The 24,979-nt window shown below is 37.7% G+C and overlaps 1 protein-coding gene across 4 annotated transcripts in view; it reads left to right on the top strand.

Moving 5' to 3' along the window:
- The window catches only part of mtcl1 (microtubule crosslinking factor 1), an 87,095-nt gene that overhangs the window by 42,493 nt on the left and 19,623 nt on the right, over positions 1-24,979 (top strand). For 3 of the 4 annotated variants that reach the window (XM_032566342.1, XM_032566344.1, XM_032566345.1), the window contains exons 6-15: positions 806-946; positions 5,376-5,477; positions 7,797-7,997; positions 10,804-10,974; positions 13,498-13,665; positions 17,163-17,438; positions 19,964-20,305; positions 21,289-21,368; positions 22,586-23,010; positions 24,032-24,593. In XM_032566342.1, coding sequence (XP_032422233.1) covers positions 806-946; positions 5,376-5,477; positions 7,797-7,997; positions 10,804-10,974; positions 13,498-13,665; positions 17,163-17,438; positions 19,964-20,305; positions 21,289-21,368; positions 22,586-23,010; positions 24,032-24,593 — 2,468 coding nt within the window. The remainder of the gene's footprint in view (positions 1-805; positions 947-5,375; positions 5,478-7,796; positions 7,998-10,803; positions 10,975-13,497; positions 13,666-17,162; positions 17,439-19,963; positions 20,306-21,288; positions 21,369-22,585; positions 23,011-24,031; positions 24,594-24,979) is intronic. The other variant, XM_032566343.1, reaches the window with a different exon arrangement.

Below are 24,979 nucleotides of genomic sequence, written 5' to 3'. Positions count from 1 at the left end.
AAGCTTTAGCTTTATTGTTAGCTAGTAATCGTTAGCACATGCTAACACAGTTAACGCGTTAAGAGGTTCTATAGCTTGTAACTTGTTTGTGCTCAAAAATGTCAAATAAAACCCCTATGAATTTTTCAATGCTACAGTCTCTTGATATAATTTGCTTCATACAGACTTTTAGATGCTTTCTTTAGACTTTTGCTTCTGTGGCACACATGACTGTGCGCTGACATGTGTTAGAAAAACCATTAGCGTGCTAGCTCTCGCTCTGCAATTTTCCGTGGTATTTCTCAGCTGTTGGTTTGGACTCATGTATCCCTCATTGCATGCGCTTCATAACAAGTGTTTTGCATTCTTTTCCCCCCGGTTCCCTCTCTTTGTTCCTCTTTGTGTTCCCATCAGATGTTTCAGCCCATGATTTTGTTCATCCTCATTCTTGTTCTCTTCTCATCTCTCTCATACGCCGTCATCTTTAAGTTGGTGTTCCTTTTTGCGCTTTTCTTCGTACTCTAGTCTGACCGTTCTCCACACCGTTTAGTCCGTTAGTTGATTTTTTTTATTTGCATCCCCTCTCCTGCTTATATTCTTTATCATTTTATTTAATTTTATTTTAATTTTCCCCTCCTGCTTGCTTTCTTTCCTTGGTCCCTTACCCTATTTGGTGTCTTTTGTCTGTTTTGTCCACAATCCACTTCACACATGTCCCCCCCACCTCTCATCACGACCACGGCCATCCCTTGTACCCGTTGCCCACCCTTCTACCCCTTTACCACGGCCACCACCCCTTTACCCTCCCTTCCCATGTCACTCACAGTCCGTTCAGAGGGATGAGCTGGAGTGGCGTCTAGGACAGGAGCGAGGCGTGGAGCCCCAGAGCCAGGTTGGGGGCCCGGCCCAGAGCAGGGGAGCCACGGGACTCCCCATGTACCACAGACCCCTGGCTTTAAGAATAGAGGTCAGTGCCTCCTCCCTCCTTCCCTCCTCTATATCTCCACATCACCACCAGTTTAGGCCCTCTGCCAGGTCTTAACACATGGATCTGAACAGATTTTGAGACGGATGCTGTTTTAATTTAATTGCTCCCTCAACTAAAATGATTCAGAGCAAAATGTGACTTAAAGTTTTCACCTTGGAGTGAGCAGCCGTCTAATGAAGCTCCACAGGATTTAATGAATTTTTAAGTAGAATTTCAAAACAATCTGTAGCTTTTAATGCTTACCATACACTTAAAAAAAAAAAAATCACTAATTTACGGTAAAATACCAGCAGCTGTGGTTGCCAGAATGTTACTGTTCTGGTGAAATCCATTCTGGTAAAATCTGTGTTTATACGTCAAACTTCTGGCAACCTGCTGGTATTTTACCGTATTTATACGTTAAAATTATATTCCTCTCCATATGTAGGGAGAGGGATTTTATAGTGTATTGTAAATGTAAGCACAATCTATTTCCTCCAAAAACATGGATCAAAATAATAATTATATATATTTTAGTTCAATAAGATGGGGATTCTGTGAGGGAGGAAAATCTTTGTGAGGTTTGTAGATTAATAAAAATGATGAAAATGTTTTGAGGGTTTTTTTTTTGTCATTTTCCATCAGCTAGCTGCTGGTATTTTGCCGTAAATTAGAGAAGTTTTTTATTTTTATTTTTAAAGTGCATATACGTATGGTGCACGTGTCAAACCCAAGCTTTTTTTTTTTAAGCAGATTTTTATTTGAGGTCACCCTACCGCCACCGTACAGTTTCAGTTTCAGTTTTATTCATTTTGGGAAATGGGAAATTGGTTTGCAGTAGGCACCAAAATACACAAACGAAAAACATCATATTTATTTTGTTAGTGCACTTATAGATACTATGAATATAAAATATGCATTTAAAAAAACCTTTAAAGTGGTTTGGATACAGTTGAAGCCAAGGAGATTAAGCTCAGAAATGGCTGTAAAAATGAAAGAAACCCCTAATTCGCTGATTTCTGGTCTTAGGCAGCCTAAAGCCTCATTCAAGACACTTGGCGCCAGTGGCCACAAGAGCGGCGCCAGGCCAACAGGCCATTTCTAACCTAACGTACATTAGCACCATTTGTGCTTAGCTTACATAATATAGGAGTTCCCCCAAAAACTATCTAAACCCGATGGTACGGGTACTAGTTACCAGTTGCCCCACTGTATTTTTGTGTTAAAAAATGTTAAAAGTTAACAGGAAATTTTGGAAATAAAGCACCAACAACAAAGAAAATATAGCAGTGCACTGAATAAAGCTAGTATTTCTGTAAGTTTTGTATACAGAATCAAATGCAATTATCTTTTTATAATGGATAACTGTCTGCTAAAGATTACTGATGTTTTACTATATATATTAAAACCCGTCTGTCACTTTTACTGGAGCATTAAAATAAATAAACAAACAATGCTTAGCCTGGTGGGGGGTCAAGTAAAGCCTGGTGGCCCGCCAGGCTTTTAATGGGGAAAATCCTCATCACACCAGTGTTATGGATGTTATGGATATTGATTTAACCTTACAGGAGTAACAACCCCCCCCCCCCCAAAAATTATTTGGATTTTAAAATGCAGATTAGAATTTAAGTGCCATATTATTTTAATTATTTGAAAGTTACATTAGCTGATAAACTCTAAATTTAGAGTGAACAAGTTACACAGCAGCACAACATCATCAGGAAGAAATTAACCATTATCTGTTTAACGGCTATAAAAAATACATAGAAATTGTATTTTCATGTGTAACCGCTTTTAGTTAGCAGTTAAGGTAAAGTTCACAAATTAAAATTGACATGTTGAGAACCACAGTCACATTATTTACGCATATACAGTAGCTGTGAAGTCAATATTCAGAAGTTATTTTTGGGAGCTGGTGAAACTAAAACAGCTCAAATGTTTTGTATTAAACTTTTATGAATACTATTATGTATTATCAGTAGTTCCTTCTTTCACTTTTTTATGCTTTTGTTGATTTTTTTAGATATAGAAATGATATTTTGTATTGACTAGGAGCCACTTCTTGCAAGCTCCGGGAACGTTTTCCACTTTGAAAATAAAACTATATTTTTATAAATCAACTTGCCCAAACAGGGATCTGAATCACAAACAATGGAAATAGTTTATATATATGATTTATAAATTCTAAAATTGTGAAATATGTAATAAATTAAGCTTACAGTTATACATATTTTTATTTTTTAATCATTATAGTTCATCAAAATATTTAATTAACGGGTATTCAGCGGTTAATTACATGGATACAAACCTGTTAAGTGGAAAACAAAAGTCGAAATGGGTGTTCAAATTGACCCAAAACTATTATTATTATTAATAGCAAATATTATAGCCTCTCAGACTTGTATTATGTCATTTTTACAGTGTGATTAGTTTTAGTGATTTAAATTTTGCTTTTTGTTTGAATAGGGTGAAATTCAGTTAGCTCTCTTACAAAACCTTAAATGTCCCCGAAATTTATCACGTTTGACATTCAACCAACAATCACTTGACTAGAAACACAATCTCACCTCTATGGAGGATGTTTCTGTCAAAAAAAGTGTATGTACAAGTAAATGTGTGCAGAAAAAAAACTTCAAATATGTCAAATCCAATATATAATGGGGATTGTATGTTTTGTTTGTGAAGGAAATCCTTAAGAAAAAAAGAGCACACGTTGGCTTGTACATACATTTTCATGTTTTTTGACAGCTATTTTTCTCCATACATTCCCGTCACATTTACTAATGTCACATCCCCATATCTACTGATGGTTTAATTGTTATCTCTTTTTTTATTTGTTTGGTTTTTCCCCGTACATTTCATACATGCAGTGATAGTTTGGATTACAGTCGTTCTGCTGCCGGTTTTTTGTCCTTCAAGGCGTCAGCAGCTAAAATCTGCTGCTGATGTGACTGTTAGAGGTATCAGAGCTGAGTCTGCACACATTTCACCCCGAAGCAATGCCCCCTGGCGCCGGTTCACCACTGAACAGACTCACTTGCCATACTCAACTGATTAAACTAAACATTTAAATACACATTGTGCACCATAAATATCATGTATCTCTTGTTTTTAGCGTCTTAGCTCTATACGCTGAGGCCATTCATAATCACCGGCTGATGTTTGTGTTTATAGAGTTACGTAATGCTGGCAGTGGTGATGCGGCACATTGCTGCTGTAGTCGCGGTTATAGCACATTCGTGTGGACTTTTTGTTCATCTCCTGTGCTTTCAGCAGCAGCCTAATCTGTGGGGTGAAATAAATGAATGGGTGAATGGGAAAGCAGCTTGGATATGGCAGGATTAGCACCGCGCAGTCAGCACGTGTGATTTGCATTTCATTTGACATTGGGCTTGACAGAGAGGTGATGCCGGGTCAGGACAAACCGAGGAGCTCAACTTACCGACGGCGCAAACTGATTAGGTGCAGAGATGGAAATTAAAAATGTAACATTAATTCTGTGGGTTGAATTTAACTATGTGGTTATTACTTTCAAACACTAATGATCACATCCATATTCATAAAAATACATAAAAGCAAATAAGAGAAGTTCTTGCTGAAGCTGCATTATTCAACCTACAACATTGATCAGAAATACATTTATTTGCATCTAAAAAAAAATAAAAATGGCATAAGAAAATACTTTCATATATGGGTTACAGCTAATTAACGGCCAAAATTCAGTTTCTCTGAAAACTATTAGGTCAGTGTTTTTCAAGGTGAGGGGCACGGGCGCCTGGTGGTCCACCTACAGGCATATAGGAGCCCAAGAAAGCTGTAGGAAAGATGAGAATTTTTAAAAAAATCTAATAAATTGTTTAATCACACATTTTTAATCATTTTTAAAAATTAACATCTAGTCTATCGCCATATTAGGGCCATTTTAGATGGAAAAAATAGAGAGTAGTTTGTGCCAAAAAGAAAAGAGTTAAAATTAGCTAGAAATTCTCAAAAATTATGTTCTGTTTTTTTTTTGTCTTGTATAATCTAAATTTTTTCTGAAAAACTGACGTTCGGGTTTTGATTACCTGCATTGCCATATTCATCAGAATTGACAGAAGAATTGTTTGAAATAAGTTTCTCTCTGTATAATGCCACCATATATTAGTTATAAATGTTCAGTGGTATTTTAATTAACTAAGATGCACGTCTTTAAAAACAACACAGTACCAAATACTTTAATTTAGTAAAACTAAATAAAACATCTTAAGCAAGTTATCTGACAAGTTCTCCTCAACTGGTGGTTTCTTTTGCAGTGAATAAACCAACAACAACAAATAAAATCAGCAAGAAAATTCTCATTTTGGCCTTTAAGCGCAACTTGAATTGTGGTAAAACCTTTGCATGGATCTTAATAAAAAATTTTCTTTTTGTGCTGTTGTGGGTTCAGCACCGAGACACGGCGGCTGCTGAGGTTCAGTTTCGTCTGGATCACGAACGACGGATGAGAGCAGTGACAGAGGAGCTGGAGCCTGGCAGCAACCTGCCTCAGGTACGCCATGACATCACAGTTTACCTTGGGCAGGTCTATTTCACCGCAGAGATTTGGACCTTAGTTGGACAAAGCAAGGCTTAGACTTTGTTCCACTTTGTGCAGGTTGAGCTTTTTGCACGTAAATAATAACAAACACTTTAATGTGCAGGAGAGGAATGAATTATTAATTTTGGTAAAACTGCTTTTTTCTACAATACTTACTGTCTTACTGAGCCAGTAAAGGCTTTTGAATTTAGTTTGGATGGGTTTGTATGGTGGTGTAGTGGTCTAAATATTTTTTAATATTTAAATGACATTTGGAATAGCCGTAGAAACCCATAAATTGAGGCTATTAGTGCTTAGTTGAAGAATCAAATGCAGATAGGTATATGTATTTATATTCTAATCACAATTTTAGTTGCCGTACCTGGAACAATACATGATGTAATAAAGTATGAACAACTTTAAAAAGCATGTTGCAACTTAATGATATCTTTCTGGTGAAGGAAAAGCAAAATAAATTACACCTACTACTGTTCCTAAATCAAAAACTTGGCCTTTGTCTTGAATTTGTTTTTGTTTTTTGTCATTTTCGAATGAAAGTTTTTGAAAGTTCATTGCTCAATAAACAGTGACTTCCCAAAAAATAATTAATACATTATTTTTAGCTGAATCAGTCAGAAGTTAAGTTGAATTTCCATGCCAGTTCCAGCCACTTTAACTAGCTGCAGTGAGTTAATCTTCCTTGGCGCAGACAGAGCATCTGCATATCATAGCATGAGTTTCAGTATTGGTACTTTCAAAGTATTACTTTAGTGTTGCATCACAAAATTGTGATAGTTCTGATTCTTTTTTTTGACTTATCCAAAAAGTTCTGGTTCAGAGAGATAAAAAAAACAGAGATGGATGCTTATGGATTGGTTTTATCTGTTAAGTTATCAGTAAACGTGCTAAATATTAAATGTACGACTGGTAAAAGAAAAAAGGATGCATTGCTTTGCTACTAATAGCTAACACTATGACGACTAGATAACAGGATCAGGAAATACTTTAATTAAGAAAAAATTAGCGAGGAAGAGGGAAGTAGTTTAGTTATGCTGGCTTGACTTTGACAACCGTAACATGTGGATGTGATGCAGTATTTGATGTGTTTTGGTTCAGCTAAAAAATAAAGAAGGCAAAATACACACCAACTCTGACCGATCATCTGTAGAGCAGGACTAGCTAATCAACCACCGCTGTGTTGGATTAGTTAATAGCAGCGGTAGCTAATCTACCACAATGATCACTTATTAATAATCACAAAATAAACATCAAGTCTTAAAAACGGATACTATATCAAACTGAATGTTCTGACCTTTGTGAGGGAAATGTGTGAGTGTTTTTTGGTGTTGAATCCTGAAACATAAGTTTTTGTCAGTTGCTATGGAAACAAGTCTGTGTGTAACGTAGCCGACACAGAGAGCGAGGAAAAAGTGGTTTTGAGTTATTCTTCAACAGTTTTTCTGTGCTATTTTCCCATTTGTTGTGAAACCATAGCACTAAATTAATAATACCAACATCTCCAGGTTTCATCTAATTAACGGGACGGTTCTATCGTAGCAGCGCGGCTACGGACGGCATGTAAAAGAATCGTCTCTCTGCCCTCTAGTGTTTTCCAGATGTAACAACATACAAAGGGTCCATAATGTACCTCAGACAGATATGCAACATTGATTTGAGATTACTTGTCTCCTCATTTAAGATTTAAGCATAATTTTAACAAACAGTGGAGAAGGAAAAGATTTACACTTTTGAAACTCTAAAATTACCAATTTTTTGTCTAGAAAATTTCTGCGATTACTCTCAAAATTTACAAGTTTTTTCTAGCAATTTTTCAAAGTCAGAAATGTTCTTAACTTTTCTATAAACTTCTGCAATTAATCTAAAAAAATTCTTCTTTTTTTTTCTAGAAAATGTTTGACTTTTCAAACTCAGAAACCCTCTTGCTTTTTCCAGAGATTTTAGTGTAGTAACATACTGTATCTCCATCTAATGTATTCATGTGATACTCTCAGGCTCCTTTTTCTCAAAATGAAAGCATGAACACAGTGTGCAATGGAGAGCATCAGAAGTTAACTAAACATTTCTAGCTTGCTAAGAATTACTGAAAAATTAAATCACCATCTTCATACAGTTCGTCAACAAAGAGAAGCTTGAAGTGATTTAAAATGTCATGATTTATGATACATGTCTGATATATGCCTCAGATATTTATGAATGTATATATTTTCTGCTGGTTTATGATTTAATAAAAGCCTAATAATCTGTATAAATCAGCATGGTTTTCTGTGGCAGGAGGAGCAGCGTGAAGGCCTGGAGCTTCAGGGCCTCCAGAGCCACGAGGCGCCCTGGGCTCAGGAGCGAGCGCTGCTGCAGCAGGAGGTGCGCCTGTTCAGACGCAACACCATCATCTTCTACATGAAGCTCAGGGGAATCCTGCTGCACTGGAGGCTTGGCTGCAAGGGCGACCCTGGAGACGAGACCGCCGCTCCCGACGTGAGCCACGCAGCTTCTGTTCTCAAAAATACGATTATCTGTCTGCTGCAAGTCTCAAACCATTTACTTTAATGATCAATCAACTGAGTGAATTTCAGGGTGCTTGAATTTGGTGTTTTCAAGGTTTGGAAAGTGCTTGATTTTTGTATATAGTTCTTGAAAGTACTTGATATTCAAACTCCACAGTTTGTAAATAAAGTGCAATCCAGCCCTTGATTAAAAACCTAAATTTGGAAAACATAATTTACAACTGAAACCAGATATTTTCATACACTTTATAAAAAGACACTGACACATTTTTGTGTCTCTGTCTTAAGTTAAATCAGATTTAACTTTTATTTTTAGAACAGTTTAATTACCAAAATTACTTTTAAATGTCAGTAATTTTTTGAAGATTGTCTTTGCTAATTTTTTTTGTAAATTGTGTTTAAGCATTTAATTTGAGCAGGAAGGTAATTTACCTCGACACCATTTGCTTGGATTATTTCAGTGTAATTAATATTTATTATTCAAAATTTCTGAATTACTTATTGATCTTCATAATTTAAATAAATATTAATTTATTCATTAATTCTAATATTTTATACATTAAATAACGTTATTGAAATTGGGGGATTTTTTTGTTACATTTCTGTTTTGTTCTCAGACCAGTCAGATTTAAAGGGTGTTTGTCTCAAAAGCTTTCTCCTTGCAGTAGAATGTAAAATACCATCATGAAATATTAATAACAGAAATTAATGAAATCATATAATAGTGAAACCGTCTTTTTAGTTCATTTGTATTGTTTTTCACACCAAAGTGGGACATGGAAATGCTTGAAAAGTGCTTGGATTCTACGTGTTGTTTTTGTTACTTTAGGACGTGTTTCTTGATTTCAGTGCAGATTATTTCTAAAGTCTATCAGATTGCCGGCTATTAAAACCAAAGCAGTAAAGACGATGAAAAAACGAGCATCTGATCCTGAGTCGTTACCAACGGTGGAGATATCTTGTCTCCACGGGGACTCTTGTACTTGCAGGTCTGACAGCCGAGTAGCTGCCAGGCTTGATTGAGTCTCTCCGTTTACTGTTTGACTCGTCGATTCTGCAGTCGATGTTCCACTTCTGCTCGTTATCCTCCTGGGTTTCTGGTTGAATGTAGCCGCAGTCTGTGAGATTCTTGTTGTGTTTTGTTTTGCTTTTTGTTCAGAGGATTTCCTGGAGATCACATCCTTCAGCAAAGTTTGGCCTTTGCTGTTTCAATCTCTGTCGATAGAAAACTGAGTTCTGTAGTTAAAGCTGCAGCATTGATTTAATGATCTTCAGGAACGTATGGGTGTGTGTGCGTGTGTGTGTGTGTGTACATACGTGATTCAATGTTTGTAAAGGTAAAAATGTTGGTAAAAATTTGGACCACTTGCAGAAGAAGAAGTTTAGAGTGAGATTTTAATTAAAGATGACTTACTATGTTTCCTTGAACAGATTAGGGTAGGTTTATAGGTAAAACAAAACATGTTCATTAATTTTTTTTTTGGACAAAATCAGTTTTAGATAATGAAACTTTAGTTTTGCCTATCTTGAGCTGTTTTAGGGCATCTTGTTAAATTTTAGGGCATCTTTAAATTCAAATAAGCTGCTGCTGGCTACGATCCACGTCAATGTTCACACTCACACGTGAAAATGGCTGCTAACAGATGCGCAATTATAGAGACGCACATCTTTGAAAAGCAGAAGTAGAACCTCCTGCACAACCAACAAGAATGCAGCAAGTAGTTTCTGGATGGTAACTCAACAATAAAACACTTGTCTTTTCCAGCAGCCATTGTACAGCAGTAAAACCAGCTGACCACACAAGCTGGAGATCAGCTTGGGTTGCTAGGTAACAGGGTGGGGTTTGCTGGGGTTGCTAGGTAACAAGGGAGTGCCTGTCGATTAAGACTCAACAATCTGGAGGTTTTTGAATCAGCTTATTTTTCAGATACTTAAAAGGCTGGATGTTTATTGTTTTTCTTTTAGTCACTTTGGTTGTTTTTAGAAGCAGTAGAGACCCAAATAGAAATGTTAAAAATATGAAAACATTTTTAATTTTCCATAATAGGTCGCCTTTAGCAAATGAAAATCTTCTTAAAATGGAAACAGTTAGGTACAACACAAAGTGTTTGTCTTTTATCAACAAGGTTTTTTTTCTTTTTAATTTAGCTGGCTTTTTGCTTCACTTATAACATGGGAAAATTGTCTTGTTAAAAGTGACATAATCTACCAATGGAGCTAGTACTTTTATTTATTCAATATTAAGGAGTTATTGGTTTAAAACAGCAAGCTCCTATATCTTGTTGAAAAATTACTTGTTAATTTTGTTTTATTTCAAGAGTACTAAGACATTTGCACTAGAAACTAGACCAAAATTACTTGGTAAGATTTTGTGTTTTTGCAGTTCATGTCTTAAATTTGACTTTCTGAAACCTACAGATACCCTTTATAAGCTTCAACAAGCCATAACTGCCATGTAGAGAGTGGCCTGAAGTAGTTTGAGTTTTTTTTATTTTTATCTGAAATGCATGATAATCACCGTACAGTTTCAGAAAGTATTGCTTTCCTTCTCAGTTTAATTCCTGCCAGATTTACTCCACCTAAGTCCACTTGTGTGTAAATGTCCAGAATATAAATCATGTGTGTTTTCCTCCAGACTCAACAGTGGTTGCCTGTTTTCTTCGTCACTGTAAATGTTCGGAAAAGCTGCCAATCTGTGGCAGGAAGTGTTGCTATGAAAACAGAACGGAGCGCATGAATCAGAGCACGGCTGTTCCTGACTCGCTCATCTGTTCCAGTTGGAGAAGCTGGAGGGTTTCCCAGAGATGGGAGTGACGGTGGAGTTGGCGGAGGGGGAGGCAGAACGAGACGACAGGCCGTGTTTAGCACAAACGCCGGAGGACGTCCCTGAAACTGGACCCGCCGTCTCTCTGCTGTCCCCTGACCAGCACCTGCAGCACCAGAGACAGGTACTGACCCGCTTACAGCCGCAACGCTCACGTTTTAAATCACTGGACATTAAATATATATTCATAGTTCCCATGGGACGTCACACATCTGTGAACTTTTTTTAAACTTTATTTCTAACAAATAACATTAACGTACCTTTGGAATCTTTAACACAGTGACAAATATCACAATATTATAATAAAAATAAAGAAAAACCACATTGACAGTGTTGGAGTTAAGGTCTTGCAACCTTCAAAGTAGAATGAATAAATCATTAAACAGAAGTTCAATAAATACATACATAAATTGGTCAGTTAAAACAATGTATAACTTTTCGTCTATATTATTTCTTTAACAAAGAGTCAAAAATACATTCAAATACAAATAATAAAGGGTCTGCTCCAGCAAAAGAAAAATAAAAGTAAAAAATATAACTGAGGGATCTACTTTTGAGATAATGTTAAAACTTTGTAACTGACAGCCATCTTTGCAGGCAGTTGCTATGACAACAATAAACAAGCTCAGAACTACTTTCAACTCCTATCTAACTTATAAACAATAAAACTACATAGTCCATATTACTCGATTACAGTTTTTGAGTACTCTACCCACCTCTGTGTAACACTAAGATAAATATTAGTCACTGCCGAACTAGCAAAGTTAGCTTAGCTAACGTAGCTTATAGCTGCAAGCTAAAATGGACATGTGGGCAACAGATTTTTCAAAGAGTTTGGTTTGACTCAGTTCAGTGCGAAAGAGAACCAGACCAACTGCAAATGTAACAAGTGTTACAACTTTGTCCCAAATTGAACCAAATCTACCGCTGTGTTGTCAAAACACCCTAAAGATCACAAACCCATGTTTTGTTGCTGCAAATTAAAAAAAGCTTAACTGCAGAGATCATTCTGTGTTAAAGTCACAAATATTTAAATGAGATATTCAGCTCAGATTAAATAAAACAGAAACTGTCATGAAATTGGGTCGGATTAAGCCAATTTAGAAACATGGCTGCACTTAATCCTGAAAATTTAACTTGTTCTGAAATCGGTGAATCAATGCTTTTTGCGCTCTTCACTTGTACTTTATTCTCCATTTCTATGTAAAAAATATTCGGATGCTTCTGATTGCAGCTCTCTGGCACAGTAAGCAGATTCTGACCCAGAAGCACCAGATATGTTGGATAAACCCAGTTTTCTGCTTATTGAGACCAAAATCAAATCCTGGAATCTCGGTTAAATTTGATGTTTAAAGAAGCTGACGTGTTCTCAGGATTTTTTTTTCAGCTTTCTTAGAGATCTGCTTTTAGGTCCCAGTCGCCCACTTTACCTATCTGTAACGTAAAACCTGTACATGTAGGCAGTCTGGATGCATTATTAATCACCCTGAAGTGCTTAACTTTGTAGAAGCTTTTGATTTTTTTCCTCTTTGCATCATGAAGAGGATTTTTCCTGAGATCTCACTTCATGGTCCTGTGGGTAGTTTTCCATTTTATCCGTACAATGTTCTGTTGAGTAACTACAGTGTGTGCAAGCTGTAGTATGTTGCACCAACTGTAGTACATTCACAGATTTTTCTGTACGATGTTACTCAGTTATTTGCAGAAAATTACTATTCACAGATTTTTTGTAGAGCATTTATGAAGTGTTTGGGATAAAATGTGGCTTGCGAAGCTGAAATACCCAGGTGCAATGCTAGTTGATATGCAATTAGTTGGAGTTTGGAAAGCTGTCAATCCAGGAGTGCCATTCATTTTCATTCACTTGAAAGAAGTTGTCTTGACTTGCTGTTTGAAGCAGCCAATCCCCTGTTATTCCCCCAGTCTGCTCCTTCAGACTAGTGGCAGCAGCAATTAGCAAACACCTGGTGGAACTGCAGATCTGCTGACCTCATTATATGAGCTGATTCTCAGTCCAACAATCCTAAGGAAGGTTTTAAACAGCTTAATGAAGGAGCATTGTTGTGATGACATGCTGAAGGGAGAGTGCCGAAAAGAGCAGGAGCTTCTTAAAGAGACAGAGGCCTAATTTCAAGAGGTCAGATTTCTTTTAACTCATGTTTGATGTATTTTATAACAACTGAAAGTAACATAGTTACTTGATTGTGCTATAAAATGGCTTTATGTGCCTGGAAAATACAAACTACCAGGCATTTAAATTTAGCCTTCACTTTATTATTGGTCATAAACTTTCATGGCAGCTTCAGGCCTTCCTGCACCTGAGCTCATTTAAAATTTTTCTGAAAAGGTTGACAGAGCTAGCAGGCCTGTAGTGACACCTCCAGGTGATAACTGGTTTCCCAGGAACTGAGTGCTCTCCACTGGAGAACCACCACAAGCAAAACCCACCACTGATCCAAGCTGCTCAGTTCTCATACAAGGCTAATAAATCATATTTCAGCTTTTATTACAGTGCAACTCTGAGATTTCAAAGGATTTCTGGCATTATTTTGTTCCCTTCTGTGTCTAAATATTTATTCAGGCTTCCTGTGTGCAATGTTGTTGTTTTATTTTTAAAATAATTAAAGTGTTGGTTGTCTGTTTGCAGTTTGGTGAGAACAGGCGAGTGCTGCAGGCCCTGCGATCGCTCCTGGAGGAGTTTCGAGACGAGCTGAGGGAGGAGCAGATGAGGCGGTGCCAACTGCAGCAGGCGTACGCCAACGACAAGGCCGCCTGGGAGGTCAAGTGGACGGAGATGAAGTGCCAGGCCGCCCAGGTACAGATGGCGTCTCACCGCCCACCTTTAAAGGAGCACAGCAATCTGGTGGAAAAAAGCTGTTCTTTCAGTAAACAGTTAGAGGACAGGAAACATGTTGCCTCTTCTAGGCGTGACGGCCAAATCTGAACACGCTGCGTGCGTTAGCCATTCTAGGCTGCATTGAAATGATTAAAAATAAACCTAATTTTCATTTAAATGTTGTTGCTGAGGACATTTTGCATTTAAGATTAAAAAATAACCTTGATATGTTCTACCCACTGCTTCTCAAGTGCTAATTTTAGCTTCACCCAACTATAAAAAAAAATAGTTTCATTTATAAATGATAATATTGTTGTTTTGAGACCAATTTCAAGTAATGTAATGGTGCACATTTGCAAAGATCAATAGACTTTAAATTTTAATGAATATTTGTCACTGGAACTGGAAGATATTTTAAGTATCCAAAATAAATAAACAAAACAATAGAAACAGCAGATAAAATTAGTTATAAAGTCTTTTAAATTTATAAATCATAAATAAAGTCGTCCTTAGAAAAGGACTAGCTGAGACCAATGCACCAGAATGACCAGTTTTTGTAGGAAGAGAGAGAAATGATAAATCATGCAAATGTAAAGTAATGAGCTTCTATTAATTTATCTTCCGATTAATTGATTTATTGTTTGTTGTGATAGGCCTACACCCGATGCACATTCTGTCAAAAAATAAAAATAAATCTTCTATGAAGCACCTTTTGCTGTCGAGTTATTAACTGGTTAATCCAAAAACAATGATCAAGCGTACTCTAAAGAAAAGCTGTTATTGCGCTTTAGGCGATAAATGTTTATTTTCTTATTTGTTTTAAATATGCTAACCGAACGTCCTGGAGTTTGTCTCTGGTTGCTAGGTAACGGGCTTGGCTTCTCTGGGGTTGCTAGGTAACCGCCTTGCTGATTTGTGACATTACATTCCGGAGGTATTTTTTAAATGGCAAGCTGTTTTTTAAGCACTTGGATTATTTTTAAAAGCAGTTGAGACCCAAGTAGAAGTAGAAAAACCATTCAAAATGTGAATTTTGCGTAATTGGTTGGGAAAGAAAAGCCCAGAAAGGACTGAACCCACGTTAAATCGATCCGGCAACTCAACCTCCTGTAGAGTTGCAGAGTTGCAGTCAGTTGGAGGACATGTTCTCCGTTGGACCGAAGCGTTCGGAGATCCAATCTGAAGCTCACCGTGTCAGAGTGGAGTCTCTTCTAAGCTTTATCTGATTAAAAAACGGGAAAATGCAGCTTTTGGAACCAATTAGGAGGTTTGAGCTATTGGAAGAAGATTATCTTTTTAACTCTCGCACTTCTAATCCGCGCGGCTCTTACACGGTTCAATCCCCCCACAGTGCAGAGGTTGCTGAGGGCTGCAGTGAGAACTAATGTGCTTAGTTTCATCTGATAATGTCGGCTCGCTCGCTCCGGGCTGCTTCGTTCTGATTAAGCTGTTTGAAATGTTCTTTTTACGCATCATGATTATGCAGCTCAGCAGAGCGGAGGGGAAATGAAAATCGCCCCTCACCTGTATGTTTAGATGTGAACATAAGGTCCAGTTTGACCTATGGCTTGTTTGAAAAGCCTCACAGAGTTTTATAGCTGCAATATAAGCAGGGCAAACAGTCGTGAAAGTTATGCAAGCGGCCTTGAGACGCTCCTCACATCGCTGAAACACTTCGTTCTGGTTTGTACCGTTCTGCTGGTGGATCAAAGCCTCTCTGAAGATCACAAAAAAACGAGAAGTTGCACCCTTTTTTTTTTGTTCTGCAGCTTTGAAGATTTCTGCAGGACCTTTGAGTCCTTCGTTCAGCATTTCTCTTTCTCAGGAGAAGACGGATTATAGGACAAAGTCAGGAGAACAGCTTTTGTGTTTTGTCTGAAATGAACAAAGTAACCAAGGTGCCCAGTCACAACCCAACAGACAGTATGTTGGTTGTTTTCATCTAAAACCTGGGGTGCATTTTTCCCCCCTGGAACAGATTAAGACCAGCTTTTAGCATGAACAAAAGCAGAAAGAAAGTAATAAAAAGCAAACATGACTTTCATCACGTGTTGGAACGGTTCACAGGCCTTGTTCACATGTATAAATATATTTATAAAAACAAAAATATCCGCCACATCGTTTAAAAAATACTATTGTACACACAAGATCAGTTTCATAAATCTTTTCATCCACATTAATCCATACAAATCTTTAGCTCCATCTGAGAGTGGTTTTAAATATGCCACACCTATAGGGGGCAGTGTAGCACGAAGCTAAAACCTGTCAGCCAATCGGATTGCTTCAAAGCAACCACGACTTGTTATTCTGACGATTAATTGAATAAATAAATAAATTGGCACATTCTGCACATTCTGGCAAATTTATTTCATTCAACCATGTAACCATATAGTATTAAAATGCTTTAGTGTGTAAATAAACAATTCAATCCCTTTTAGAAATTAGAAAATATATATTTCTATTGCAGAAAATGCAACAACACACCACATTCTTTTCTTTATCTTTAATGCGAACTGTATATATTTTTTTAAACAGTTTTTACTTAAGTCATATGCTCTGAATATGTTGTATGTTGTTCTTTCAGCAAATTCCCTTTTTTGAGTCTGTATTCTCCAATTACTGATTAATCAATTACTGGTTGAATATTTCAATAATCAGTTAACCACGATTAATCCAATTAGTCCAATTAATCCATTCAGTCAGAGTTAAAATCAGATTATTTTTTTACAGAATCTGAACCAGATGTTCCATTTGAAATTTAACATATTTACACAAAAAGTTTTTTTTATTTTAGATGCTAAATGTATTATTTTGTACAGTTTTGGCTTAATTACTGCTCTGAATATGTTGTTCCTTCAGCAAAATGGTCTTTTTTGAATCAGTTAGCGATTGATCAGTTACTAAATTAGTTGATTATTATTTCATTAATCGATTAATCACGAATGATCCAATTAATTGATTTAGTCCTTTTTAGAGGAGGTGTTTTTTTACAGAATCTAAACCAGATGGAGCTAAAACCATGCCATGTGAGGTTTGATTGATTACAAAATTAGTTGGCAATTATTTAAATTATCAATTAATCATGACTAATCTGATTAATCGATTCAGTCCTACTTAAAAGGGGATTTGTTTTGTTTGTTTGGGATTTTTTTTTTTTTTTTTACAGAATTGGAATTAGATGAAGCTAAAATGATTATGTAACTTATAGCATAGCTTTGGCTTAATTCCAGCTCAGAATATGTTGTTGTTTCAAGAAAATGGCTTTTTTTGAGTCAGTTAATGATTAATCGACTGCTAAATTGTTTGACAATTATTCAAGTTATCGATTAATCACTATTAATCATTTCAGTCCTAGTTTTAGTCTTCACTCTGACGACAAAAGCAACATTCTCTGTTCTTTAGCCACACATCTTCCTGTCTCAGGTGTCATATTTCTTAAAATCTACCCCAGTTGTCTGTGTGTTTGGTCTGAGCAGCTGGAGGAGGAGGCAGGTGAAAAGGTGCGAGGTGAAGCTCAGGGAGGCGAAGAGGAGCCGCCTGGAGGAGAGGCGGAGTGGGCCCTGACCCAGGAGCGTGAGGAGCACCGGCGCCTGCTGGCCCAGAGCCACAGCGAGTTTCTGGACCTGCGCTGGAGGCTGCAGCACGGAGAGAAGAGGTGGAGCCGCGAGAGGGCGGAGCTCCAGGAGCGCTACGACCGGGAGCGCCAGGAGTGGGACGGCAGCATGAGGGAACTCCGCCGGAAGATGGACCGGGTGAGAGTCGCTGGGACTGACCCAGTTCTGGACTGAAGTCTAACCAAGTGAGAGAAACATCCAGAATTTAAGAGAGAACTCTGGATGTTACTGTAGAAGATGCAGCTCAGCTGGTTCAGTAAGTTCAGTTCACTGAACGGCAGCAGGAAGATCCTCGTTACTGTCCCGTCGCCATGGCAACAGGTTTCATTCAGACATACAGATGGTTAAAGATCTAAACACATTAACTCAGCATCCATCCATCCATCCATCTGTTTATCCATCCATCCGTTTATCCATCCATCCATCCATCCATCCATCCATCCATCCATCCATCCATCCATCCATCCATCCATCCGTTTATCCATCCATCCATCTATCCGTTTATCTGTCCATCCATCCATCCATCCATCCATCCATCCATCCATCCATCCGTTTATCCATCCATCCGTTTATCCATCCATCCATCCATCTTTATTAAATATGAAACCTGAATGTTTTTTCCAGGATTTATATTTATTTCCAATCCCTCTACATAATTAAAAAATCATTTGACATGAAAAGGACTGAGGGACTCTGAACATAGGATCTTATATTAATCAGAACATCTCAGAGAGATTTTTAAAATGAAGATGATGAAATATAGAAACATTTTCAAGTCTTAAAGATGAAACCAAATCAAATCTTGAAGCCTTTGACTTTGTCTCAGCTGACCACAAATGATTGTATTAATCTGAGAGGAGAAGCAAAGACAAAGCTCTCAGATTGAATATCATCCCTGCTGTGGTTAAAGCAGCTTCCGAGGGTCACTGAATAATGGATTTACTTTTTCCCTCAGTTTCACCGGATGTTTCGCTCTTTGTTTTGTGGCTGCTGGTCAAAGCAAAAAGCAGCAGAACAAGCATCATTACCATGATAGCACTGTGAGACTATTATCATCTAAAGCAGGGGACAGGAAAACAGCTATCTTAACACGGCTAAAAAAAGATGCTGATGCACCACTGAATGTAGATATGAAGCAGTAAAGGCAGATACATTATTCAGCAATGTGTTACTAAAGGTAGCCTAAAGATGCTCAAATAAGCTGGCTCTTCTTTCTTAACCCTAAAGATTGCTAAGGGACTCTTATTACATCAATAAATTAGAAAAAAATGGAGTCTATTTACTTAAAGCATCAATAGTTGTATTTATGTGGCCACAGCCCACGGTGTTAATTTAAAGCAGCGCCGTGTTTTATGTGGTTCATAGAGAGAGATAATAAAAATCGACAGGGCAGCCAGTGGAAAAAATGACGGGAAATAAATGTTTATTAGAGCTTTCACACATAACAAAGGTTTTAACTGTAAAAGTGTCCTTATACAAACTGAAAGATGACAAACCAGAACATATTATTAATAATAATATAACATTTTTAGTAGTTATTAACAGAGTATCATGACTGTCAAGTTTGAAATTATTGCCATAATTTATTTCTTTAATGCAATCATAAATAATCCAGATTTTAAGTCAAGTAATATTGAGGGCTTAAAAGATTTTAAAGCCCACCTGATGCCACACTGTAGGGCTACACAATATATCGGAGATACATCACCATCGCAAAATTAATTTGCAAAATTCACATCGCAAAGAACCAGGACTGAAACGATTAATCGGATTAATCTAGAATATTCAATTCTTTGTTTGTTTCTTTTGAATTAATGAGCTGAGCAGATTATAGATTTGGAACATGGCAATTTTTCTAGGAGAAACATTTGCATAAACTTAGCACTGAAGTGATTAATCGAATTAATCATGATTAATCGATTATTGAAATAATTCTCAACTCCTTTAGTAATTGATTAATATGGAATATACAAACTCAAAAAAGACCATTTGATGAAAGAGCAACAGACTCAGAGCAGTAATTAAGTCAAAAATGTACAAAAACAAAAACATATATTTATATATATGTTTATCTGTAAATATATTTTATCTAGAAATGCTCAAGTGGCATAGCTTTGGCTTCAACTGGTTCAAATTCTGCATAATTTAAAAAACTCTTATAAATCACTTTATAGATTAACCAATTATTAATTGGTTAATCTATAAAATGATCAGCAGGTTGTCCTTGCACTGTATTTATGTTTAGTCAAACTGAAAGGGTTGAGATTTTCAAATGTTGATGTCAGAAATATTTTTTACCTGCAGATGCATCATTTGCTACATATGATCAAGCATTTGTTTGTAGGAACACTGTTATTGCATTTTGGGCAATAAAATGTTTATTTTCTTATTTTAAAAATTAATGTAATTATTTATTTGTGTCTTTTAATGCATTTCTAATATTGTGTAAAAAAAAAAAGGCTGAAATGAAAAATATGCAGGTTGTACCGTTTTTTTATTCAATTAATCATCGGAATAATCAAAGATTAATCGATCAGAATAATCACCAGTTAATTCCAGCAAAAACTGGCAGTACTTCTCCATCTTTAAACTTTTCTTCATGGAGAATCAAGAGAGGATATGATGAGTTATTTTGATGTGTGTGTTTATCTTTAATCGTTCAGATGCAAAGGGAACTGAACAGCAGGCGAGGCGAAGGCCCCGACATCAGAGATGGCAGCTTAGCCCACAGAGGAGTGTTTTCACCTCAGGAAAGCCCGTGCAGCGTCCCGCGCTCCCCTCACGCTCCTCCGTCCCCCTGTTCGTCCACTCCAGTGCCTGCGCCCCCCACGCGCTCCCACTCAGACTCGGAGGCGTTTCTGGGAGAGAAGGGGGCCGCCGTGAGGCTGAAGGGCCCGACGGAGAACCTGTTCCTGGATGCGCTGTCTCTGGACCCCCTCAGTGGCCTGGAGGTCCCGCCGCCCTGCCGACTGGAGAGCGAGAAGAGGTTCCCCTGCATGAACGAGGTTAGCATGTCAATTTTACACTGAAGCTAACATACAGTAATATAAAAGTATTACCCAATCCCTCACAAGATGATTTTCATAAAGGTGTGGGCCACGTACATAAATGAAATTAAAATTAATACGTGGCATGTATACTTCTATATTTATTTTTTTGTAATTTGTATAAAAAGTTTATAAATTTTTTAAACATTTAAATTTTATAAATTTTAATTTTTACTGGGTTTTGCATAAACGTACATATATACATAAATACATATTTTTATTTCTTTTATATTTTAAAATTTTATAAAGTTATTGATTGGGTTTTACATTTATGTCTTGATTCAAGAAGATAACTGTACATAAATCATTTTATTCATGATTTCAGTTGTGTTTCCATTTTATTTAATGTTTTTAAATGTTGTGTTTTATTTTGGATATTTAAAATGTCTTCCAGTTGCAGTGTGTTGTGTGTTTTTTTTTTTTTACATAATTTAAGTTTATTAGCCTTCCACGCTAATAAACGTAGTTTATTAAGTTACATCTATCACATTAAAATGACAATATCTTTATCTCAGTAACTACTGGCACAAAGCAAAATTTATTATTGTGACAATTGTAGTTCCACTTTGACCACCCAGTTTTTAGTAACAAAAATCCAGCTTTTATTCCTGCTCAGTTAACATCAATTCTTGGTGTTACTGGGTAATAAAAGAAGGGTTTGTTGCTGGAAAAATATATTTTCTAGACCAAATAAAGTAAAGAAAATATCCAAAAGGTTATAAAACTGTCTGCATTTTACTAAGACAACAAAACTACCACTTTGTTTCATTAACATAAAACTTGTTTAAATTGTTACTGAGTGCATTAAAAAAAATCACAGCATAATTATTTTGTTTAAGTTTCTAATACAATATGGCCGCAGAGTAACTTCAGCTCTGGGATTCTGGCCAACGTTTGGCCTCCCCTGCTGGGTGTAAACAGAGTTACATCTGTTGTTTCAGGCTCTGAATGAGATTTCAGAGGGTGACGGCGCTCCTGGATACCCAGAAGAGGAGATGAGGGAAGGTGGAAGTCTCCTCAGGTAGGAGTTAAAGTCAAACCCCATTCAGCCTGACTGGTTGTCGTTTCCAGGCTTTTACTGCATTTCTCTCACTCCTTCCTCCACGACGGCCCCTTGGGACACTTTGTGTTGATTCTGTTTGCTTTTACTAGAAGTGACACACAGTTTGTCCCTGGTGGCTTTTATTTGGGGTTTTCTTTTTAAGCAGGATAGGGATGCACACTGCTATGATTATAAATAATTCAGCCAAGTTTGAAATATTAAGAAGGGTTCATTTGGTTTACAAAAAAAAGAAAGAAAGAAGGAAAGAACAAAACGGGTTGTGTTAGGATTATTTATCATCCTGAGTGGGGATGGAAAGGAGATGAGTTCATGGTTTTTCAGGATTATATGAAATGTTTTGTCATGTCTATAAAACAAGCCGTTTCAAAAGCTTTTGGAATGTAATGTCACAAATCTCACCTTGTAACCCCAGAGAAGCCCAGCCCGTTACCTAGCAACCCAAGCGGAACTCTACTCGTCACCTAGCAACCCAAGTGGAGTTCCAGAACATTTGGTCATAATAATAATAATAAAAATATTTTTATAATGCCCTTTATATCTTTAGATCTCAAAGGGCAAAAACATAACAATCAATTGTAATGAATGGAAATAATTTATAAAATTAATAAATAAAAGAGATTATTTCTAAGAAAATGCTTCTGCTTTTCAACGATGTACCGTTGTTTAATCTCTTTGCAACCATTTTTGTGTGAGTGTAAATGTTGAGTGGGGGGTGTGGCCAGAAGTAACTTATTTCAATTTAAAGCAATAAAAGGCCCTAAAACAGATGAAAGGAGATCAAAATAGGCATAACTGAGCAGACTAAAATCTCATTATCTTAGAATGATTTTATCCAAAAAAATTTAATGAACATGTTCTGAATAGCCCGTAGCCCAGGAGTGTCCAAAGTGTCTCCTGGGGGCCATTTGCGACCCCTGAACTGATCATGTGTGGCCCTGACCTCAGTTCAAGAATGATACAAATTTTTTTCCCTGGCACAGGTGTTTACAAAATTATTACAGACAATGTTAAAATAGAAAAGTACAGCGTAGTAGAAATACTACTAAAAGTAATTTTTTCAAATTAGTTACTCATGTAAATGTAATTAAGTAAATTTAACTAGTTCTTACCCTACTGGGATGGTTTATTACTTGCTCATGGTTTAATTTATTGCTTTTGATATGTTTTATGTTCAGAGCCAAGTCTGTTTGCTCCATGAGCGACTTCCAGCGGCTGATGGACAGCTCGCCATTCCTCCCCGACAAGTCACGCCCCGGCGGCCCCGACCGAGACGACGTCACGCCGCCGCTCTCTCCGGACGACCTCAAGTACATCGAGGAGTTCAGCAACAAGGGCTGGGGCTTCCCCGGCCCACGGTCGGTTCTGGAGGGGGAGGCCGGGTCCGACCCGTTTCCGCCAGCCTCCTGGTTCCTGACCACCAGTGCCACCCTGACCACCAGCACCCTGAGCAGCCCCGAGCACTGCCACAAGTCCCCGCTCAGGGGCCCCGGGGCCGGGGTCGGAGTGGAGCACTATGGGGTTCCCATCCTCCACAGTCCGACCAGAGCGGGGGCGGCGGACCGAACCGCGACCCAGGACCCGGATCTGCTTTATTCCAAAGGTATTGAGGCTGCAACTAATGATTGTTTTAGTTATCAATTATTCTGATGTATGTAACTATTATAAAAATATTTTTTACTACGGGTGCACCGATTAATCGATTACTAAAATAGAATATTTCAACAATTGATTCATCATGATTAATCTGATGAATCATTTCAGCCCTACTTAATACTAGATTTTCTTGTAACAGAATTTGAACTGAGTGAAATTAAAATTATGCCAATTAAGGTTGCTTTTTTATATTAAATTCATAATTTATATATATATTTTTACAGTTTAGGTTAATTACGACTCTGAGTGTGTTGTTCTTTCAACAGAAGCCTCTGTATACGCCAGTTACTAAGACAAGATAAGATGTTTTTTTTACAGGTTCAACAAGTGGAATATTTAAACTGGACAGAAGAAGAGTAACAGAAATAAAGACAAACAACAAGATACTAAGATATTTTCAATAGAAAGTAAACCAAAAGTACTCTAACATTTTGTTTTTGCACTGCATCGTTCGATAATCGTTTCAAAACAATAATATTATAGTTTATTGCTATAATTAGCGGGACGACACTGCAAAAGCACAAAATGTAACCAAGTATTTTTGTCTAGTTTCTAGTACAAATATCTTAATACACTTGAAATAAAACAAAACTGACTTACAAGTAACTTTTCAGCAAGACACATGGGCTTGTTTTACAAAATTAACTTTTTAATGTTGATTTTAAAAAAGTACTAGTCGAACTGGCAGATATAATTCTAAAGAAAACACAGAGCTGATTCTAATACACAGTTACCGACGGCAACAGACAAAAGGGGGAGGAGCTGTCAGTTACTGGTTGCTACGGTAACCACCAACTGCCAAGAGCAGCGTAACCAAATTTTACATGCCAATAAATGTCTGAAGAAACAACTTGTTGGCTAAACAAAATAAATTAATTCCTGCACACTCATGATTAATTGATTACAAAATTATTTGCTGATTATTTCAACAATCGATTTGTCTCTACTAATCTGATGAATTGTTTCAGCACTAAAGGGTAGCAAACCGCGGCTGGGCGGAGAGGCCGGGGGATCAGACGAGGTGTTCAGCGATCCGCGGTGGCCGTGTCTCCTGGAGGGCGGCGGACTCCGGACGTCTCCCAGTCCGTCCCCCATCTGCTCCACTGTGGGTTTCGCCTCCTCTCTGGAGCTGCAGCTTGAGAAAAACCTGAGCGACGACATGAAGGAGGTGGCCATCTCCGTCCGCAATGCCATCCGATCCCCGCCGGGGCTTGCGGTGCGCGACACCGCCTGCCAGACCAACGGTTTCACCACGCGAGGAACCCAGACGACCCAGACCATCAGCGTCGGCCTGCAGACGGACCTGCTGCGGAACCTGACCAGCAGCCCCCACCGCTGCCTCACCCCGAAAGGTGGCAGCACGCCTATCTCGTCTCCGTCGCGCGGCACGAGGAAGGTGCAGTACTCGCCGGTGGTGCAAAGCAAGTTCGAGCGACCGTGCTGCTCGCCCAAATACGGCTCCCCAAAGTTGCAGCGCAAGCCATCCACGTCCGGGAAGAACGAGCCGCCAAACAACAGCCGTGCCGCCACGTAAGCAATTAATCAATTAATAATAAATCAAAATGAGCTGGATGATCTCCACTCTGATGATTGAAGGGGAATTGTAATTCAAAATTCACATTTCGCTTTCATTTGGGTCTCTACTGCTTCTAAAAACAACCTAAGCACTTTTAGAAACCACACAGCTGCTTTATAAATTAATGTTTTTTGGTGCCTGGAAGATGAGAGGTTTCAAAAACCTCTGGAATGTAATGTCACAAATCAGAGGACACTGCCCGTTACCTAGCAACCCCAGAAGCCTAGCCTGTTTCCTAGCAACCCAAGTGCAACTCCAGCTTATTTGGTCAGCTGGTTTTGTCTTTGCTGTACAATGGCTGCTGGAAAAGACAAGTGTTTTGTTGTTGACTTACCACCCA

This window comes from Xiphophorus hellerii, chromosome 6 (genome assembly GCF_003331165.1).
Source record: "Xiphophorus hellerii strain 12219 chromosome 6, Xiphophorus_hellerii-4.1, whole genome shotgun sequence".
Taxonomy (NCBI): Eukaryota; Metazoa; Chordata; class Actinopteri; order Cyprinodontiformes; family Poeciliidae; genus Xiphophorus; species Xiphophorus hellerii.
Note: the sequence above shows the minus strand (reverse complement) of the source record. Positions and strands in the feature narration are given on the sequence as shown.